Genomic DNA, 21,986 nt, shown 5'->3' on the forward strand with positions numbered 1-21,986 from the left:
AAGCTTTATTATGTTGCATTAATAATTCAGGACTGATTTCAGTGCGAATTTAACCTCATTACGCACAGTTGTATAAGTTTTAAATATATCTACCACCACCCCCTTTTCAACCACCACCTTCATTCCCGCACTAAAGCCACCATTTATACAGATTTTTTCCACCAGACACGCTTGTTTACCTTACCCCTTCCCTCGCTCCTCTCTTCTCCCCTTCCTTTCTTTCCCCCTTTTTGCTTCTCCTCTTTCCAGTCAACTCGAGTTACAATGGAGGAGAGCCCAAGCGGTCCCGGACCGCGTACACCCGCCAGCAAGTGTTAGAACTGGAGAAGGAATTCCACTATAATCGCTACTTAACGCGACGGCGGCGTATCGAGATTGCACACTCCCTGGTGCTCTCCGAGAGGCAAATAAAAATTTGGTTTCAAAACCGGCGCATGAAGTGGAAAAAAGACCACAGGCTACCCAACACCAAAGTCAGGTCCTCCTCGTCCTCCACGGCCATGTCCTCCGGCTCCAGCGCAGGCTCCGCGGCGGGCGCCGTGGCGGCTGCCTCAACCAGTAGCAGCACCCTGTCCGCCAACGAGGAGCTCTCCGGATCCGAGCGGGGAGAGGATATTACAAGGTTATAAGGGATCTTATCCCACGGAGGAGGACGGGAAAGGAACGAGCTCCAAAATGACTCATTATTTATAGAACATAATATATATTTGTTTGTTTTTGTTTTGTTTTGTTTTTTCGTAGCTTATCTTGTGCGTCTGGGGGTTTGCTTTAAGTCCACAGTTATATAAAATGCATGTTATATAGCATGGATTATTGCGAACACCTATTCTTTTTACGCGAAACAGGGTTTAATTTATCGAAACTGAAAGCAGGAATTATTTCCCTTTTTCCAGATAATTATTGTTTTCGGACGAAGCAGGTTATATGAACACTATATTCAAATGTTATTGAGGGGCCTCTCTAAGCCCGGCTGCCAAGGTGAAGTGCACAATTGTTCTATTTATTTCACACACTTGAGACTGAAAGGGGAGATTGGGAAGTTTTGGGGGGGGGGGGCTTTTTCCTTTTCTACTGTAAATGAAGAACACTATTGACGACATGGCATCGATAAGCTACTGATCTTGAAACGTCTCTGTTGATCTGAAAACAACATGCTATGAGTTCACTGTCGTATGGGGGGTAAACAAGGTTAAGATTTTAAATTATCATTTAGTTTTGTTGTGATGACGTTGTGTTTAGGCTATTAAAAGCAGATTATTGTGAGATGCAATAAAAACGAGTTTAGTGTATTTGTGATAATCATATTGGTCAATAAAAGTAAGTGTCTCTTAGTTTTACATAGGTTCGGGGTGGATTTTATTAACACAGCCTTTTTGAGGCGTCTAGATGACCCTGGAGGCATGAATATAACGTCTGAGTTAAAACAATAATAACTTGATCACAAACTAAGAAAACAAGCTGTTATACTGAAACACCACTGTTTAAATCTATGTGAATAATGCAATGTGCATTTTTAACAGTGGGCCTATAAAGCCCCAGCCTCAGTATCGTCTATTCATTAAGAAACTCTATGCCCTTGGCTCTCCAATGCATTTATTGGGATATTAACATATATTTCTAGCATGGAATAAATAAGACGTTGTATTAATGATTAACAGCCCCCCTATATTTGCCTACACCAAATGATACCCTGTGCGCCCTTTACTGCACACGGACACAGCTCATTATTTTCACATGCATTCGATTAACGTGGCTCATAATTCGTGGCCTTTTTAGTGGGACCTTATCGCTCTTCACTTGAGAGGATGCCTTCCTGCTCATTACTGGCTAAAACCTGGCTGCACATGCCTCTGAAAATCAATGCCACCAGTCAAGATTTAAACAACAACCTTAGTGGTCCAGTGGGGCAGTGATTGTTGCAGCACTGGCCTACACAAACATAAGCATGGTTTACTCCTAACGATATTTGTTTGCTTTCATATACTAAAGAACTAAGAAACACGTTAAAGGTTGTTTGTTTATGTGGAAAAAATGCTAAGGGTCTGCTGATGACACCTGCTCTCATGCAAACTTAAGCTGGAATTTCAAAGTCATAGTCTTCAGCAGTTCATAAAGTTAATTAGATGGTGGTGCTAGTTGAGGAAGTGAATGCAAGTAACATGGTATTCAGAAGCACCATTGCTAGTTAGCTGGATCACAACAATAAGGTGCCTCAGAATTGAACTACTTTGCTTGTTATTTCCCAGTATATTTAAACCAGCCTTGGAGAATATTGTTCTGTCAGGTTAATACCATAGTGTGAGCAGTTTTGCCACTGCTGTAGGCTAGCTTTTATAGGCTAGCTTTTAGAATGCAGGGCAGCGTGTTGAGAATCAATGCTAGCTAGCTGGTTTTCATATAACCAGTAATAAGCTCCACAACAACGTTTCCCATAGTTGACATTCTAGGCTTGTTTTTGTCCAGGACATTTAAACTCCGCCTTGCAATATGCTGTTCTGTCATGTTTCATTGTAGGCCAATGCTTTCATTGTAGGCTAACTGCTGGGGTGGTTTTAGTGCAAAAGGCGCATCAGTGATAGGTAGCTGTTTTTTTGAAGACCAAAAAAAACTCAAACATGAGTCGTTTGGGCACTGTAAGCCAACGGTTATTGCCTAGTTAACAATCCAAATTTTCAGTAGCATCGATGTTAACTATCTTTTTTAAAAAACAGCATCACACCAACACGGAACATAAGAATTGAACTCGTATTCATGTTATTGCCCAATATATAACAGCATTGTAATACGTTGTTCTAGCATGTTTACAACGTACTGTGTAAACACTGTTACATATGCTGGTTAAAGCTTCATAGCTAATGTTAAGACTACTCCCCACGATGCACGCCTTCTTTTAAAATGTGGCGCTCGCTACTGTTCGAGGCAACGTCATCTCCAGTTCATCTCCAGAGGGCTAGTCACAACCAAAAGCGTTAGGCCTGCCCAAGGCTAGTTGCCATGCGCCATGCAGGAGATACAGTCATTCAGTGTGAGTGCTTTTCTTCACGGAATGCATCCAGATAAGTTGGCTTTATATGTGAAATATACAACATAAACCATAAAGGGGTTAGGAATTCGTTGCTTGAAATGTTCAGTTTCGTGCGTTGCCCTAGCTGTTTAGTGATTGATCCGACAACAAATAAATAAATAAGGAATGGCTTTGATTAATTGTAAATCACCCTGACTTGAATGAAGATTATACAACGGCTTACTTTGTAGGGGGGCTGCGAGGCACAAAGGAGAGAGGTATTCTAGACCATCAATCACCGGAGGCACCAATAGTTATTCGTAACGCATTAAGTTGAATACAGGTATGCTTTAGTCAATCGTAAAATGTATTTTCGAGCAAAAGAAAAATATATGAATTGATGCAACTCTGTAGAAAATATATACTTTCTAAAAATGAACAGAAATAGCGCATTATTGGCTAACCGTCCTGACTTGGCCGTGACTTTGGAGAGGCACTTGAAAAGAGCAGGGCCCATGACCTGCATTCAGAGGGTCCATTATGCCGCCGGACAGCGGAGAGAAATGAATGTGCACGCCTAAATCGGTGCATCCCGACACGCTCATTCGAGATGCTGTCGCCTGCGTGTCGGGGTGCTGAAAGGCTACTTTATTGAAGTTTCTTGGGGCAACACTGAAGAGGCGAGTTCACTCTGCGGCCACATTTTCTGTCCCATTAGCTTCATTTTAGCCGGGTTGGCCGACCTTTCCCACCCTGTGACCCGACTCTCTCTCTCAACGTGTACCTTCTGTGTGCACCCTCGTAGGCTTCCTAAGTAAGCCGCCAGGACACTTGCTTGCTTTCATTGTGGGGTTATATTGATGTGGTAGCAGGACAATCTAAATGGTTTGCTCCATACGGGATGACACCAAAGCATCGGTGAACTCTCGGCCACTCTTAGGATTGCTTATCCTTCAGGGGGGCATCACTTCTCCGGGGGACCACGAACCTAAAGTCGTAAACTTCTGTGCTGACTTGTGAGTAAGTTTTGAAAACAAATTGCTTCAAGAACTTCACGTTACGACGTTTTTTTGTAGGACGTCAGACTAAAAACATCCTGTATTTTAATGCACAGTTGCGTAGTAGTAAAGCATTGGAATGATTTAATATTCAATCATTCAATTTAAATATTTTTTATGTTTTATTGAGAGTTTACTTTGTAACTATTTAATTCGCTTACTTGGAAAATTAACTTGAAAAAGTTATGTTTTTACAACCTGTAGACAAAGCGAGAAGTTGATGATTTGACAACCATTCCAGCTTATACTTTTTAAGTTACCTTTCAAATACCAAGCTACACTTAGCTTGGCCTTCCACTAATGTTGACATTGGCCAACAGATAGTTAGCTATAGCTGTTGATAAGGTTGATAAATACACAATCTTTTCTAAAGTATAGCTAGTAAATATACAGTCCTGTGGATAATTAGTAATTAAAATGTTTATCTCAGCAGTAAGTGTGTATTTCCTGTAAATAAATAGAAATAAACTTAAATCAGTAGTTAGCAGCCAGCATGTGCTGTTGTATGTATGTATTTATGTGTGTGTGTATATATATATATATATATAATGATTTGCAGCTGCTTTACTTCAATATAATTAATTAGAATTTTTAAAAAGAGATTCGGAAATTATTATTTGTTTTGTTGTAAAGTTTATTGGATTAAAGAGAACACCCTCAGTTGTATAGGTTTGCATATAGTTTTCTGAGGTGACGTTTCATTGGGAAAGGGAGCAGAACCGTTAGCGCGTGCGCAGGTGCAGAGCTCCTCTTCTCAACCAGATTTCCAGCTTTTGAACAATGGTCCAAAGTTAACACCAATGGCAAACGTTAAAGGCTGGCAAATTTGAATCGTAATAATAACCAGTATATGCAATGATAAAAAAAAGATAATGTACTAAATATAATGCAAGTTACTTTAGTTATGGTTGCAGTGGCACCTCAAACTAGCCTTGTGATTTATAGTGGAGTTCATGGCGGTTCGTAAGCAAAGCAAATGCTAGGTTTGTAACAAAAAGGTTATATATCTAAATTTAATGTAATATTTGTGAACTATTTCATAACCAAATGCCTGTGAAGGGACGTTGCGTTCGCTTGTTAATGTGATTATGATATAGAGTGTTTTTAGTTTGTTTTATTTTAATTTGCAGTTATATGCATGAGATCACGTAATAAAATAATTAAAATAGTTAAAAAAAAAGAATAATAACCAGATTTAATGCAATATCGTTTTGTAAATTCTATACATCTAAAATGTAAGTATATATATAATAGCACGTATCCATTTAAGATCAGAAGTAAACCTTGACCCACATCACGAAAACCACCATAGATTTATTCTGCTCAACAATTATTGACACAGCAATGCCATATTAAGCACATTGGGGAATTTAGACCAATTTAATGATCTCTCAGTGAATACAGAGAGTGCAGTCGTCTTGGCGATTAAATGATTTCTGTTAGTTAGATTGGATCTTCTTTAAATAGACTAGTCAATAAGCAGAAACTAGTGTTTAAGTACGGGTTCTCAGTTCCCCTTCTGAAATATGGGACAGACCAGTCTATAGATTTTAAGTCTTTAGCGGTCTGGAATCAGGCTATGCTGTTTTAAATGTGATGCATAATGCTGTAAACTGTGGCCCGTAGAAGAGCACACGAATTGAAGACGGTGTAAACTACAATGGCACACAACAAGCACAGGTGTGGTTAAGTATTAGGTACAATGGAAATGGTCAGATTTTGCTCAGTTTTTTCGGATTTATCGGATTATAGCATTTATAATTATTCGCTGCATTCAGTACTACTGACGGTAATAAAAAGTTTTTGTTTTATCATAGCCAACAGTTTGCGACAACCTGCATAATAACTGCATTTTTACTACTGAGCCCCTAGGACATTTAGGCTGCTGGAAGAACTGTGCTCTACTAAGCTGAGCTAATCAAGACATACATGCTTTGGGTGCTTGGGTCCTTATTTTGACAATGTAACAAGCTATAACAGTGGAATGTGGTTTTAATATGATTTTATTGACAAATCGTATTCCCTCACGTTTTGCAAATGTATCCATTAGTTATAATCTTTTATTATAGTTATTTTTTGTATCGTCAAAATCTCGTATATCTGAAACTGAAAGATTTTTTTAGCTTTCAGTGGAAGTCAATGGAAAATATTTTGTATTATTTCTATTGGTCCGTTCATCCGGAAATTGCGATGAATGTGGAGACATTGATTTTTTTGTGTACAACGCGAACACTGTATCTGCTGTACTTCCAAATTTGTTTATAATATTTTCTGCACGAGATAATCCAAGATAGGGGGAGATACCACTACGGAATAATAGCCAAATATATGTATTCAACAGTAGTGTTTAGTTAATTGATCATAAACCCCCAAAGTTCCGCAGTGTTTAAAAACCTCCCAGATTTATGCATACATGTACGACGCTCTCCACATCCTTAAAAACAATAGTATGCTGTTTTACAGGATACGTATGCTATCCTGCAGCCTGCACACTAATGTTCGTCGTTGCTACCAATGTATGTATTTTGAATCGCATGCCTTTTTATTGGATAAGTGTCTTCTCAAAGTTAGTGTTAAAAGGTCCCAGTCTTTAGTATTGTTCAGAGGTGGTCTGTGTAAACGGAGCCATGGCAGCGACACAAAAAAGCCGAAGAGTTGAAACTGAGGTCAACATGCAATTTCCCAGAGACGAAGCCCTTCTTACAAGCAGGGCGAATAAATCAAACCATACATTCGCACGATCACCGTTGTCAGCAATTACAGTTAGACCGTACTTTTATTTTAGTCTACAATTGCAGATGAGGTTAATATTAGTGTCCATGTTCGTGTTTTCTATAAGAGTGTGACCAGTGTGTGCGCACACCGACTGGATGGACTAGCTAACACAATCTCCATAATCTTTGTTCTGAGGTCTTGCCCCTTAACCCTTACACTTACAGTGACCCCGAACGCTATGCCCAACGGCCTTCCTTACTAAGAGAGAGAATACTGGATCATGAGAGCGAAAATCAGCGATAGCAAACACGAACGTCTAAGGATACCAATAAGATGAGGAATTAAGTATGCAGGATTCAATGTATGTACAAAGTCATTCATTTAATTATGTTTTTTTTTATATCCAAAAGTGATTACATATCTGAGATGAACATCATAACATAACCAAGTTGACTTGTTTGATTAGGTGTAATCTTAATACATGTATTCACAATCAAATCAACTTTGAATTTAGTTATTTTTGTAAATTGTTGGTAGTTTCAATTAGACCAAAAGACTAAAGGTAATATAAAAAATATAAATAGAAGTATATGATTAAATCCATTTGATAAGATTTGATTGATAAGTGCTGGGACATTCAGAGTTCAGAGAACATGGATCAAATACAATTTGGCTACAAAATGTGGTAAACAGTGTATATACAAAAGTCAAAGAAATTCACAATTGCAGGTATTCTTAAAACGTTTGCAGTTCTAAAGTTTCTTAAATAAAAATGTTAGAAGAAAAATCTAATATGCGATTTAACATAACATGCCCACGTCTTTGACAAGAAGCTACTAATCATCACCAATCACCAAATACAGACATCGTTTTAGGATATATCTTACATTTACTAATTATTATCCGTTTTTGTATCTCTATTTATATGATTATTTATGTGTCCTTGTGTACATGCATTTATATAAATAAAGGAGTGCAAATATTAAAGTTTATTGTCATATGCACAGCAGAAACAAGCTGTTACACTGTACAATGAAATTCTTATTTTGCAGTGCCTCCATTTACAGACAATCTTATATATATATATCAATATAAAAAGAGAAAAAAAATAAGCTTTCTATATACACACACACACACACATATATATATATATATATATATATATATATATATATATATATATATATATATATATATACTAAAGGACACTACAGTAAACGCTTGTACAGAGTAGAGTTGCATGTTCATGTGTAAAGATATGTTCTTTGCAGAACTATATAACCAAAAAAAAAAACTTTTCTTTAGGAAATAATTCACTTTAAGGAACCATATAAAAAGCAAATACGTTTCACATAACCAATATAAGGTTTCCTAAAGAACCATTTAGGAAGTCTCATTTTTTAATGTAGCTGAGTGCATATTCTCGTTTATCCCTAGACAATTGAATGGAATAGTGAGATGAGGTTCAACCTTAAACCTAGTTTCTCTTTTTTGCATCCAGAGGGATCTTCATTGTCACAAGACCAGAAGACCAATGGTAATTATTTAGAACGAAACCAATGGACTCTCAAAGTCTCTCCATGTTGCAACTAAGATTCAGGTTCTTCCCATACTTTGAAATAACCACTAGTTCTGTTAAAGGGGAATTCACATTTTCAAAATTTCAGCATGATGGTTAAGCAAAGCAACTAAATAATTACATTTAAAATAAAATGCATTCTAGAGAATCATACGTACAGTCTGAGGAGCTCCTAAGAGAACTCATATAAGTCATTTTGGATAGGAAATAAGTGGCTATATTTGTGTTGTAGGCAGCATGACTCCTGGTTGCATTTACCATCATCTTAAAATATCAATAGGGCTCTTTACAATTAACCATTTTACAATTTTGACTGTTTACATTTAAATCATTAAATAATGTAGAAAGTTTAAGAAGTTGTTAAAGTATGAAAAGCTAAAGAATTATGTATACTTCATTTAAGCATGTATACTAAGTTTAATCAAGGTAATGGATTGAGGTCCACCTGTAGATATCCACACTTCTGCACTACAAATGTGTTTAAACAGCAAATAGATGTTTCCTCTTTCTCAGTCACTCAGATGTTAAAAATAGATTAAAGCTTTACAAAATAGGTGGACCTATAGAAGATATATAGAAGAGGTGACCATGTCCTACAGGAGATATATCTCAAAGAACATTCACATCTACAATCTTAATAGACATAGGTCATTAAATGTCTTGTGACATGTTTGGAACAAGAGGAACGAATCTCCAAAGCCATATTATCCACCTACTACTAAGCTTATCAATATCACATGAGGCACATAGCATGTCTTGACTTCAACTAGAGATCTATGTCTCTGTGTAATGAGACACAGCCACACACTACTCCTTCTTGAGAGTGCAGGCCAAGACACAAAACAGTGTAAAGCTATTCAGGACCAATAATAATTAAATGAAAATCTATATTTAATTCTGAGAAATAAGAAAGAAGACACTCAGGAACCAAGTGGGTTTAAGAGCCACACGTTCTTAAAAAGTTGTTTCAAACGGTTCTTTGAGCAATGCCATAAAAGAACCTAGAAAGAAAATAACTTTTGTGCGAAGAAACTTTTTAGAGGTCAAATTTTGTAACATATTTCTATTTAAAAAGTGGTTCTTCTATGGCATCGCTCAAGTAACAATGCACGATAGATAGCCTATTAGCTTTTGGGATCAAAGAGAGATAGCCTATTAGCTTTTGGGATCAAAGCTCAAAATCCTGTGTTAAGGAAAAACAAGATATTACGATTGTTGATGTAGTTTTTAACCAGTGATTCTTTGGTGGAAAGGGGTGTTTCATCTTTGGGGTGTTTGGCTGGGTGCTGAGGGCTTTTGTCCAGTCCGCTGGGGTGTCTGCAATGGCTCTAAACATATGCGGTCATGAGGAGGTCAGGAGACGCGCTGCTGCGAGCGGTGATTAATGTCATCTTTTCAATGGCGAACACACAAGAGTGCCATTCTTAGACTAACATTTTACACGCAGCGCAAATGTGGCCTCTGTGCTTGCACACATGCAATAAATGGCAACGGTTTGTCCTCAAAAACAAACCCAAGGAAAGTCTAGAAGTAATGCATGCGAATTAAAGTTACTCCTGTTTTTGGAACACCTGAAAAACATCATTAAAATCTTAGAATTACGTCTTACCATACGTATTACTTAATTAAAACTTTTTTTTATCAAATAAGACATGAAGAAGCTGATTTAGTTGAACTCTGATGCGGTCAAATATATGTCACTGTACCTTTCTCTTCATAACTCATTCTCTTTATTATTTCGAACACGTAAAAGGCATCTTGCCAAAACCTCTTGAGAAAACCTCATCAGACAAGGTGCTATTTTGGGTCTATTCCCACAGTTTGAAACAAATGAAGTGACAGGGAGCATGGGCATAACGTGTATTATAAATACTTCCACACACGATAAGAATAAAGATTTAATATAACCGACCAAATTTAATATAACGAAATTTTACGTACGCAGCTTTTTATTACTTATTTACACTAGATTTCAACACATTATTAATTACAGTATTGCATATTTTATTTGGTATGTTATATGTATGTATATTTGATTTGTTTTACATTTCTCAGAACTATATGAATGTAATTTTTATAACATCATTCTCAATGTTCTAAACTTTCTCCATCACAATCACAAAATCATCCACAGTTCTGCTCATAAAGACTATTAATTGTTTACAGATTCCTACAAATTATTTGAAATCTGTGAAATTAAGAGAAGCAGCAAAATGGTACATCATTTTATACATTCTAAATATTATTTTAAAAAGTGTCAAAAGGAGTTTTGAACGTATGACTACATAGCCAAAAAAAAGATCTGACACACTCCTAAAAATAGTTAAACCATAGAAGAAACACTTGGTTTCCTGAAGATTCATTTGTTAAAAGAGATGTGCCAGTGTGAAGAACCTTTACACCCCTTACCTCTAGAAGGTTCTTCACTCTCATTCTTTAGGGAACCAAAAGTTGTTCTTCTATGGCATCGCTCAAAGAACCTATTGTAGCAGTCTAAACTGAAACTAGGGACCCTGGAGGGTCCCGATCGAACACATCTGTTAATGCCCTTGTCTAGCAGGTTTGCTACATCAGATAATTGAACAAAAAGTGCTGGGCTTATGAGGCTCCTCTGACGTGAGCGTCTCCTGAGCTTGTGGTACCAGTTTGCAATCCAGATGATGCTCCTTGGACATTCCCAACTCCCAAACGGTTTGGAAAATAACCTTCGTATGTCAATGAGTTTGAGTTTCCATAACTCAAACGTTTACATATAGGTGCACATTGTTTACAGCAATGCGGGTCACATAAATCTTCATGTTTTCTCTGCAGAGACAGGTCAATTTGTATGTATCGTTATAGCCGACAACATCCTCTGCCCATTAGCATCCTTTCTTGGACTCGGTGTCTCTCTTTCTCTCTTTATCTGCTCCAGCATTGAAAAACATTAACAGTTTACTAATGCTTTTTATTGGGGAAAGTCGGATGTCGTGCGAGCTGTGCCGCAGCAAGGCGAAAGATACACTGCTTTTATGAGGCAAAAAAACGAATGAAAGCAATAACAGCTCAATTTATTTTCCGTGAAGACGTAAAACTAGACGAGAACATTTCTTGGCTACGAAACGACTCTTTATTGAAATGTGGTCAAAACAAATAGGATGTGTAGAAGAGAACACAAGTCCCCCTCCACACTCAACCACACACAGTCGCACAGAAACACTAGCTTGGTGCTGTGCTTTGATTTTGCTACTTTCTGCCACACTCTAGTGTTTAGCCCCTCTTTGCATAGAGCTTTATCTTTTGGAAGCCAAGGCGTAAGCGTGGGCCTTTTTATCGATGTTTTATGCAGCTGTTTGTGTCAGCAACCACAAGAGCGCAGAAGGTAAGGAGGAATTATAAAAGGGTTGACACCCAGAGCGACCGGCGCGCTTTTGTGAGAGAAAGAAAAATGATTTATTGCCAGCGTCGTGGTTCAAACAGAGTTCATGGAGAATTGGCGTATACTCGCGGAGGCGCTGAGTTATGGTCGTGCTGAGCCAGTACATCAAAGATCCCTTTTCAGATCCACTGAATGGGCTCAGCGGCGTGAGACACGGGCTTACCTTAATTAGGAAAATTCCCATCACCATCTGCATTCAAACAGTAACAAGAACAGCAAAAAAAGAAATAGGTTGAGGAGGCTCAAACTCAAACACTTAAACACTTCCAAACAGAAATCCGATATATGAACATATATGCACATACACTATATATCCAAATGTTTGAGGAACTCTTTTGAAATTAATGCAATTAGCTACTTTACGTTGCACCCATTGCTGATACAGATAAGCAAATGCTTACATACAACTTCTCCAGTATCTGTTGAGTAGTATTGCCAGAATAGGACTCTCTGGAGCAGATTAACATGAATCTATAGGCTGGCATGCTTTATACCAGGCATGTGCAAAGCAATGAGCTGTGGAGCAGTGGAATGTGTTCTCTGGAAAGCTGGTGGTCAAGCCAATGCTTTTAGATAAGTTGGGAGTTGGGGATGAGGTAGGGTGGTGATCATCCAACATCCTGACCTCACTAATGCTCTTGTCCTTACAATAATGCTCAGACATTTAGTAGAAAGACTTCTCTGGACAGTAGAGACAGGATAAACTTTTTTAATATCATATGTTTCAGAAGAAACAATACATGAGCAGGTGTCCCAACACTTTTGGGCTCATAGTGTATATCAGAGAGAGAGAGAGAGAGAGAGAGAGAGAGAGAGAGAGAGAGAGAGAGAGAGAGAGAGAGAAAGAGAGAGAGAGAGAGAGAGAGAGAGAGAGAGAGAGAGACGTTTCATATATTTTGTCCTTGGTAATAAAAAAAAGTGGGGAATTTAAATCATAACAATATTGAAACCCTTTTTGGTGCTAGGTAGAATCATTTGTAAAAGTTTATCAATTTGAAAGAAAAAAACCTTTAACCACATAATGAACAATTTAAGCCCCCAGATGGTTCTTTCAGTTGTCACTGCTCTGTTTAGGACCACTTCCTTCATCTCCACTCTATTGAAGAACCCTTTCCTAATGAAAATAGTAAGATGGTGTTAGGACATAATGGTGGGTGATATGGAACAAAATATATCATGATTCTTCAAGAAATAATCACAATACATGATATGTCACAATATTTATTGTTCTGATATCTAAAGCAATACGATTTAAATAGTACCACCACAACAGGCATAAGTATGGTTTATTTTTGTTCAACATGTCCAACAACTTCCAGTTCCAAGTTCCAGTTAAGCAAGACTAAATGTATTCTTTCTGAAAAGAAACATGCAGTATGTCAAAGATATGCTCAGAAAAGCATATTGTGGCATACACACTCAATGTCTCATAACAATGGTGGAACCCTTTTAAAAGGTTCCTTAAAGAACTGTATACGAGAAGTCATCCACTAAAGGCAATAATTAATTAACCAGATGAAGAACCATTCAAATTGGTTATTACTGTTATATATACTAAACCATTAAAATACTTTTTTCCTTTATTATAGGATCACTTATTGTTATAATGATAAATAGCATCATATTGCCCACTTCTATGGACCTTACAACTCCAGGAGAACAGGCTACAACAACAATAATAACAAGGGAAATAACCATTTAGGCATCTAAGTGGTTCTTTAGGTTGTTACGGTTTTGTATATAACCTCTGCCTTCACTAATGAACCTCTTTTATATTTAAGATACAGAATGTATAACATAACACGTATATAGCACGTATATGTTCTGATTGTTCCACACTGCTTTAAGTCCAGTTAAACAATAGTAGTGCAGAACTACTTCTTTTACTTTAGGACCCTTGAAAATAAAGTAATAATAATAATAATAATAGACATCACAACAGACTCTCCATGTCCTGTAAGCAGCCCAGCGTCAGGTGGAGTTTATCTTATTGGGTCTTAAATTCATTTGCAGAATTGAGCAGGCCTTTCGCATACATTCGCCGGTGCATACTTGAGCGCAGTAATATTTCATGTTAATGGCGCTGCAGCTCGGCAGAAGCCGGACTTGTAATATGTACGGTGAATGCTTCTATTTGACAAGCCTTGTGACAGCAATTCACTGAACTCTAAATAACAAATCGTTCTTAAAACAAGATTGATTTTAGAGTTACAAATGAAGAGGACTGGGGTACGACTCCCCCTCACAATATTCTCCCTTAATAAAGGCTTTATGAATGGTCTATTTTGTTCGTGGGGAAAACCACACGCCCGAAATTAAATAAATAGTGAGTGAGGCTTTACGGGGGAAATTACGAGGAGGCATAAGTAGCAATATTCTAACGCTACAGCCGCGAAGATCTTCGCCTCAAGATAGGCTGTCTGTATGCAATGTGGCTCTGGTGCAGTATTCAGGTAGAGGGAGCACAGCAACTACGGCGAATCCCCCAGACTTAAATGAACACCCACCGTGCTTAATTAACACCTGTCGTTTCGTTCGAGTCCAGCTGGAGCCTAAATGAACGCAGTATTAATTCAACGCTGGGGACTCTGCTGTATACCTGGCGAGCTCCATGTGTTGTTCCATCGTAAGGCCCTCTCAAATACGACCCGCCTCCTTTTTTGTTTCACAGGACTTTTCCACTTTGAAATGTTCAGCATTACTTGACTGTATAGGAAAATGTAGCCTGGAGTGTTTCAGAGGCGTCTTTAAGTTAAGGATGTCCCAAAGCGAAACCTTTAATTGCGTAATTATATTAAATTGGTCTTTCTATTCATTTGAGCGTATTGTTCTTGAAACAATACAACTGTGTGTGCGTAGAGATTTCAGTAGAGCCTTTCCAATGAGTGTGTGAAGAGAATGGTTGAAGTTCAGGCAAGGCTATACCAGCCCTACAGAAACCACGTGTTTTATTTATTTATCCACATATGGACGGATCACTAATGTAATGCATATTTTGTTCATTGTTATACATATGTAAATACATTACATATCACGTTTTATTTTTTTGTGATATTGTCACGTCACAGTTAATTAATTTACATGTTTCTCATGTGTTTCACACACGTTTCCAAGGTGTCACATGATCATGTATAAATCACACGATGTTATATGTGCTTCCATGCACATTAAGTTACAGATGTGTATTTGAAGATGTGTTTCAATACATATGTTAACATTTAGTGAAAGTGAAGTGAAGTGTTTAGTTGAAAAGACATCATCAATGGTACTTAAACATTCGAATCTATTTATTAAAATCAAAACAAGTGTCTATTTTTTTAAGTTGCATATATTATTTACAGAGTAAACATGTACCGTGTGACACACATATAAGTGTGAATTAAGTACCTTAAAATCTAAAACTAAGCAAACCAGTAGACCAGCAAATGGGTTCGACTCCTGGATGGACTACATGACGTCAGAGTGTATAATTTCCAAGCGATTAATAAGCTTTTACGTTTTTTAATATCAAATCCCATTTATCTGAAACAACTCAGACTCAATGCTGTGTTCAAAATCCATCACGGCCCGACAAGAACATCTCTTAAGATCTATTTTGAGTTATGATTTGGCGTCCTTTGTTCATGTTTTTAATAGTTTTTATCCCCAAATTCTATATATAAGTACAGTAAAGGATTAGACTATAGCGACAGCAGCTTTAATCAGGCGCCAAGAAATAGCAAACTTTGAAAGTCGTGTCACAGCTAAGTGCATACTATAAATCCAAGTGCTCCTCTTTTGTGCTTTGTTCGTGGCTATGATTGTCAAATTCCCTTTGTTTGGCCACACCCAATTATGCCACTGATTGAGAATTACTTCAGGTAAAGAAATAATGATGGATTTAAAATAATCAGTGCAAACAAGTTGGTTGATGAATGTCAAAAAGACATTTTAGCCACCTAATAAGTGTTATTAAATTACAATTTATAATGCGTATTATTTATGGTACAAATAGCCTACATTTAGTCACATATAGCACATCCGTAACGTTACACAAGCATACGACGTGACACTGACAAATTGAAAAGAACTACCTTTAATCAAGATTCATTTGGAATTCGATACATTTTTAAAAAGAAAAAGTCGTAGCCCTAACTAGAAAAAAATACAACGACTGACACAGCGAAAACGTCACGGTAGTCTACATTAGCAATCTACACTTCTTGCAATTGCATTATACCTACCATGACAGTGTCACACATTTAAAACTGCTCTGTTTCAACTCCCCCCTCGTTTCATTTCACGAAAACAATGTTTTGAATATTTTCCAATCCTCAGATGACAAAAACAGAGACAGACCAGATGCCAAATATCCACGCGCTCCATTTCTCTCCGACTGTTTGAGTTTCTCTCTATCTCTCCACTCTTTCGCTGTGTGTATCTCTTTCTCTCATTCTCTCACCCGCTGCTCCCTGACCATCCTGACTCTCCAAACATTACACTTTTTAAACTTTCTCATTCCCGCGTTCTCTCTTTCTAACAGGTTTACAGACAGGTCGCCGAAGGCTGGAGGTAGCAGCTGAAAAGGGACAGCCTGGTGACGGAGGCACCGTGACTCCTTCAGCGAGAAGTTGCACGAGCGTCGTCCCATTCGCCGGACTATTGGAGGACGGCCCCACGTGACTGCAGGGTTCACCCTCGCTGCCAGACTATTAAATACGTGTGAGTGCAGCCTACTTTACTAAGATTAATAATCCGGCGTGAGTAATTAGACGAGAAGCTTTCGGAATGCAAACGTTATCACACCACGAGGGGAACACTGATTATAGTTATGTGTCCACAATCGTTCTCAAGCCGCTTTATCATCTTCCTCCCGTGGACCCACAGTGTTCGTCTCCATGTCTTCTTCAGGGGGGGCTGGTGCCTTCTTCCTCAGAGGAGCCTGGTGACCCTAAGCAAGCGGGGCCCGGTGAAGGCCATGAGTGGGACCCTATTTTCCTTCAGAAATCCCATTCAAGCCGAAGCACGTTTGGGATCGGACCTCGCTGCATGGACCAGGTGGATCTGATGAAAACAAATGGAACAAGTTCTAAAAACCTGCTCTTCAAGACTCTGTACCCTTGGATGGACGAAAGGCAATCTACTCCCACCCCTGACTTCTGTCAATCAGGTTTGAACAGTTTGCTGCTGAAGGATAAATGAGTTGCATACATATGTAGGTGCAGTTATAGAGCGGTGAATCAGATCTATAAATCATCTCTTGATCAATAAGGAATTAAGCCAGGTTGGATTTGACTTTGGTATGATTTGTCACATCTGCTGTGGCATCAGCTAATTGACAAGCAGTAATTAATTAGAGGGCTGAGCTGTTAATCACACTTCTTTATCAATGAATCGATATGAATGTACCTTCTCTTTCAATAACTGCGGTGATCTGCAGTAATGTGTGGCAGATCTCTTGTCTCTTGTACTATTAAAGAACAAGATTCCCCCAGGTTTCTTTCATTAGGCAGCACAAGACAACACAATGAACCATTTGAATGTATTAACAAGTCTTTCCCTGGATTAAATCTCATGTCTATGGTTCTGTAAAGAAAAAAATGTAAAAATTAATCCATATAGCATCCCAAAGGGTTCTACTGATGTTCCAAGTCAAAGAACAAAGTTTAAGGTCAGAATTGTCCAAAAGGGGGACAATAATGTTCGCTCTGGCTGTAACTATGAGTATAAGGCCATTATTTATAATGAACAAAACTACTATAAAGCTTTATTTCATGTTCAAGAGAATGCTCATAAGTGTCCACTAAGATGAATGAGAACCACTAACTGCTTCAGTTATTGTTGAGGCTTAGCAAAAAGAAGACAAATGCCTGAGATGAAGTCATCCCCATTCTAAGAAACTGCTGTGTGGAAAAACAGTATATTTGAATGTATGGCCACAGAGGAGCACATGGGACAGGCAATTAAATAACGATGGAATGCTTAAATGTTCTTACTCACCAAAATAATTAAAAACGCAATTATTAAACATTTCTGAAATGTACAGGGATTTTGATTTGTGATATTGCTCTCCCCCCAAAGATTAGTTTTTGTGTTTTATGGGAGTGAAAATACTCAATTTGATTACCTTTAGAGAGAAAAAAAGCAACCCAAGAACTTGCACAGGAATTAATATGTTATGGAAATGACTACCTTTAGTTTTCATAGTGGGAATTAAACACAGGCCTGGTAAGTTTGCTGGAGCTGTTCTGCCTGTTTCAACATGAATTATCTCCACACATTCTGTTAACAGTAGAAATAGCATGTCAGGTTTTTGTAGGCCAGTTAGTGTTAGTGATGTAACCATAGCTCACCATTTAAAACATGATTGGGCTAGAGGTGTTCTGCATGATTTATATGGGAATCAGAAGAGAATACAAAACCAGACATTTCTACAGTAGATGTGTGCTACAGTAGCTCGGTTTCATAGGCACAAGGGCCTAAGCCTCTGAGCCACTGAACATGAGCCACAGATAATTTCTATATATTTCTTTTATTGGAACAGTGATCAGAGAACAAGGAGCATAACTCTTTTGTTTTTAGCATTCTTACAAAGACCTTTGTCATAATCATGAGCCGAATAATAGAGTTAATTGTATTAACGGTCCTGAATTTGTATACATAAGACAATGAATGGATAATTATTTGCAGTCAGTGCACATGCACATAAAGAATAAACTAATATGAAGGTCAGGCTGTAAATAATGCAGACCACTACTTTGGGAAACTGCCTTTTCTTCTGCGTCCACAGCCCTAGCTTTTAAGATATAAACTCATGTTGACCTTATGTGGGCTTCATTATGATTATGCTGTTAATATAAATAGTTCAGTGGAGATGTTCTGATTATTAAAAAATTACACATTATACACAATATACACATTACACTCAATGACGCAAAGCATGATGCCACATTACTTCTCAAGTGTTGGAGTGGGTTGATGAATGAGGAAGTTGAGTGGATGTCATGGTAAACACAATCTGAATTAAACAGCATGTAAGATGCCTCATTACTGGATATCTGGAAAGATGCTTTGCGAAAACATCAGATGTAAAAAGCCCTATACAAACTAATTGGGATATTTGATTTGGCCTGCCAAAGCTGGCCATTTAGGGCATTTGATGTGGCCCACCAGAAAGTTATTCTAACCTCAAGCCCTCAGTCATTTTCAAATCTTGTTTTACTCTTAAATTGTATATTAGTAATAAAATGTGTAAGAGATACCTTCTTTATTTGTATATTGTTTTTTTGGCCTCCAAACTTGGAAATCTTTGACTTCATTTTAGAAAAAGTGGACAAATGTGAAAAAGCAGTGTAATACAGTCATCAAGGCCATTCCTCTGCATTTTTGGTATGTGTTAGTGATTATCACAATAAACAGCCTTTGAACAATTCATTCTGACTGCCTATGTATATTAATGTATGTTGTTCAAGTACATTTGTTCCGCTCAAACAAGTTTTAAGGAGCAGCTGGTGAACTAAAATCATAACATGACTGAGACTCTCCAAGGGGATTTCCAAACAATTCAGAGGGGATTAAGTATATATTCTAAGACAGAAGGACTCTAAGACAAGATGTATTTTTAGAGCGCCATCTCTTTGTGTTCCCTCAGGTGCACCAGTGTGTAACAGCAATGAGGCCTGTTCTCCACAGAGGGTGAGGAAGAATGACAGCCGCTCTGGCAGGAAACGTGCACGAGCCGCTTTTACCTCCTCTCAGCTACTGGAGCTGGAGAAAGAGTTCCACTTCAGCGCCTACCTGTGTCGCCCGCGGCGACTTGAGATGGCCTCACTGCTGAAGCTCACAGACCGGCAGATTAAAATCTGGTTCCAGAATCGCCGCATGAAGTACAAAAAGGATCACAAGGGGAAGGTGACAGCATGGCCATCCTACTCTACCCAGGGGATGAGTGCCCCGTCAATTTCAGAAGCTGGTGCTGCAGCAGATATCAAAGCTTCAGCCAAACTCCAGTTCTTCCATCATCGACAGCCAACATCAATTAACTTCCCTCAAAGCCACTATGATGAACCCTCATACAAAGAGTGGTTCCTGCTTACAAAGCCAACTCCACCTGTTCATCTGGACTTTATTAGTGCTCCTCAGCCAATGTCCAAACCCAATGACTCCCCCTTAGCTTCAGTCTCTGACCTTTGTCTGCACCAACAAGACGAGGGATATCTCCTGGTACCTCCAGCCCCCTCATACCAATGATTCAACCAGTATTCCGTGTGTTACATACCTGTTCTTGGTCCACCACTCCTTCAGCTGTATCTCTGCCTGACAGTTTGCCCATGCCCATGCCATAGTCTGATTAAATGCGCTTCCCCAGCTGCCACCGCTTTGAGGAGAGGCAGGATTTGTTGCCCTCACAAGCTGATTTACAGGCAGAACGTTGACTTAGAAGAACCGCAGAGCCAAGTTCACTGTCATGGGCGAAGGGCCAGAGGAGAATTACATGTTATCAGCCAATATGCAGCAAAGCGGGGAGGGTTTTCCTCTGTGGATAAGCTGCAGTAGACTCTGTGAAAAAAGATTTATTACACATGGATGCAGGCCCACTTCTGAGAGTTTATCTACTGAGTGCAGAAAACAGCATGTTTAAAAAAGCATAAGAACCCTCCTAACGTTAACAAGTGCATCCATTTTTTAACTTTAATGGGAAATCAGGCGAGATAATGCATTTTCTGAGGCTTGTCTCAACCCATATTTATGTTTTCCAGAAATTATGCTGAAGCATATAGTAGTGCTATAAGGGTTTACATTTTTAAATAATGCTGTTTTTTTTCGGTGGACAGACTGTGGCTACAAGCTCAGAGACACTTTTGAGAAGAACTTTTGACAGCTAGAATCAATTTTGGACACTTTGTGGTTTTCAGTTATTTACCCTGTTGGAAAAATTTGAGCAGAAGAAGGCATGTATACTTTGTCTTAGATAAAGATTTAATTTCACTTCTGCTTTGATTAATCGTTCAATGTACTCTCTATTCTGTAATAAACTGACAGGTAAACCGTTTGGCACACATTGATAAAATGCTTACCTTCTATTAAGGAAGTTCTAAGTTGATTTAATTTAGCATTATTAGATTCTGTGAATGGTGGTAAATTTTAAAGGAAACTACCTCAAGTGTTCAGTGCAGGTGCACATTTTAGCAATAGGCAGTCAATCATCAGTTGTTTTTTGTTTGTTTATATGTTGTTCAATCTGTGTTTGTGGCTGTGGTCTTTGTTTAAAAGCAATAAAATCTGAATAAATTTAACAAATGCATGAACCAAAATCCAGAAGCATGATGTTGCTCTTTGTAATACTTTTTATCCTGGTCGTAATTATGTAGAGAAAGAAAATTCTAACCATTTGCAGTAAGGTGACTTTGGATTTTTTTTTTTCATAATACTTTTTTTGCATTTAGTAAAAGTGTCTGTTGTATTCTGTAAAACAATCTATAGATACATACATGCCTTCCCCCTCCCCCGCCTACCACTCCACCAACATTAATCATCCGGACAAGTCTCTCTCTCTCTCTCTCTCTCTCTCTCTCTCTCTCTCTCTCTTTCTCTCTCACTCTCTCTCTATCCCTCTGCAGCGGTGCAGCCACACGTCATCGCTGCCGGGGTGCTGCTTGTACCCCCCCAACCCGCTCTTCCTCAGTGGAGCACAATAAAACCTGCAGCTCTTCTATCTTCACATCTCCCAAATATTTCGACACAACAGTGAAGTTAGCATCGGCAGGGCAACGTTTGTGGGCGCTGCGCCGGGCTGTGTGGGCGATAGCTCATTTTGATTAATTATGTTTAATTAAGGTGTCATCGTGAGTCATTTTATAAACTAAGCAAGGAATTGCAAAATCTACTCTTTTTTGCAGAAATATTGCCTTCAGTTCCATTTTAAACGAGGCGATAAATCATTTTTTGATTCAGGCCTAATTGACCTCAGTAATTTGAATCTGGTCAATATGATAGGGAAACCCTTTTCAATTTTAAAATGTGGTGCAGAAAAGAAATTGTAGGTGATGGCATTCTCTAAGAAGTTAAGCTTTCTAAATGGTTCTTGAAACATCTAAGGTTCTCAAAAAGGCAGTACTTGACAGTTTTCAATGTATGGTGGGAAAAAAAAACAAATTTTCCCAAAATATCCCATTTCCAGTCTCTTTTCTGGTGGCCACTAGAGACTGAAGAACATCCCTGCTGTGTGTCTTA

General features: G+C 38.3%; 1 protein-coding gene across 4 annotated transcripts in view; it reads left to right on the top strand.

Annotated features, from left to right (window-relative positions):
• hoxc4a (homeobox C4a) overlaps positions 1 to 21,058 on the top strand; it is a 45,632-nt gene extending 24,574 nt beyond the window's left edge. For 3 of the 4 annotated variants that reach the window (XM_072696865.1, XM_072696868.1, XM_072696867.1), the window contains 3 exons: positions 16,297 to 16,475; positions 16,665 to 16,923; positions 19,405 to 21,058. In XM_072696865.1, coding sequence (XP_072552966.1) covers positions 16,803 to 16,923; positions 19,405 to 20,003 — 720 coding nt within the window. In that variant the 5' untranslated portion in view covers positions 16,297 to 16,475; positions 16,665 to 16,802 and the 3' untranslated portion in view covers positions 20,004 to 21,058. Of the gene's footprint in view, positions 1 to 249; positions 1,022 to 16,296; positions 16,476 to 16,664; positions 16,924 to 19,404 lie in introns of those variants that run through there. The other variant, XM_072696864.1, reaches the window with a different exon arrangement.
• Positions 21,059 to 21,986: the final 928 nt, after the last annotated feature.

Source organism: Salminus brasiliensis, chromosome 14 (genome assembly GCF_030463535.1).
Source record: "Salminus brasiliensis chromosome 14, fSalBra1.hap2, whole genome shotgun sequence".
Taxonomy (NCBI): Eukaryota; Metazoa; Chordata; class Actinopteri; order Characiformes; family Bryconidae; genus Salminus; species Salminus brasiliensis.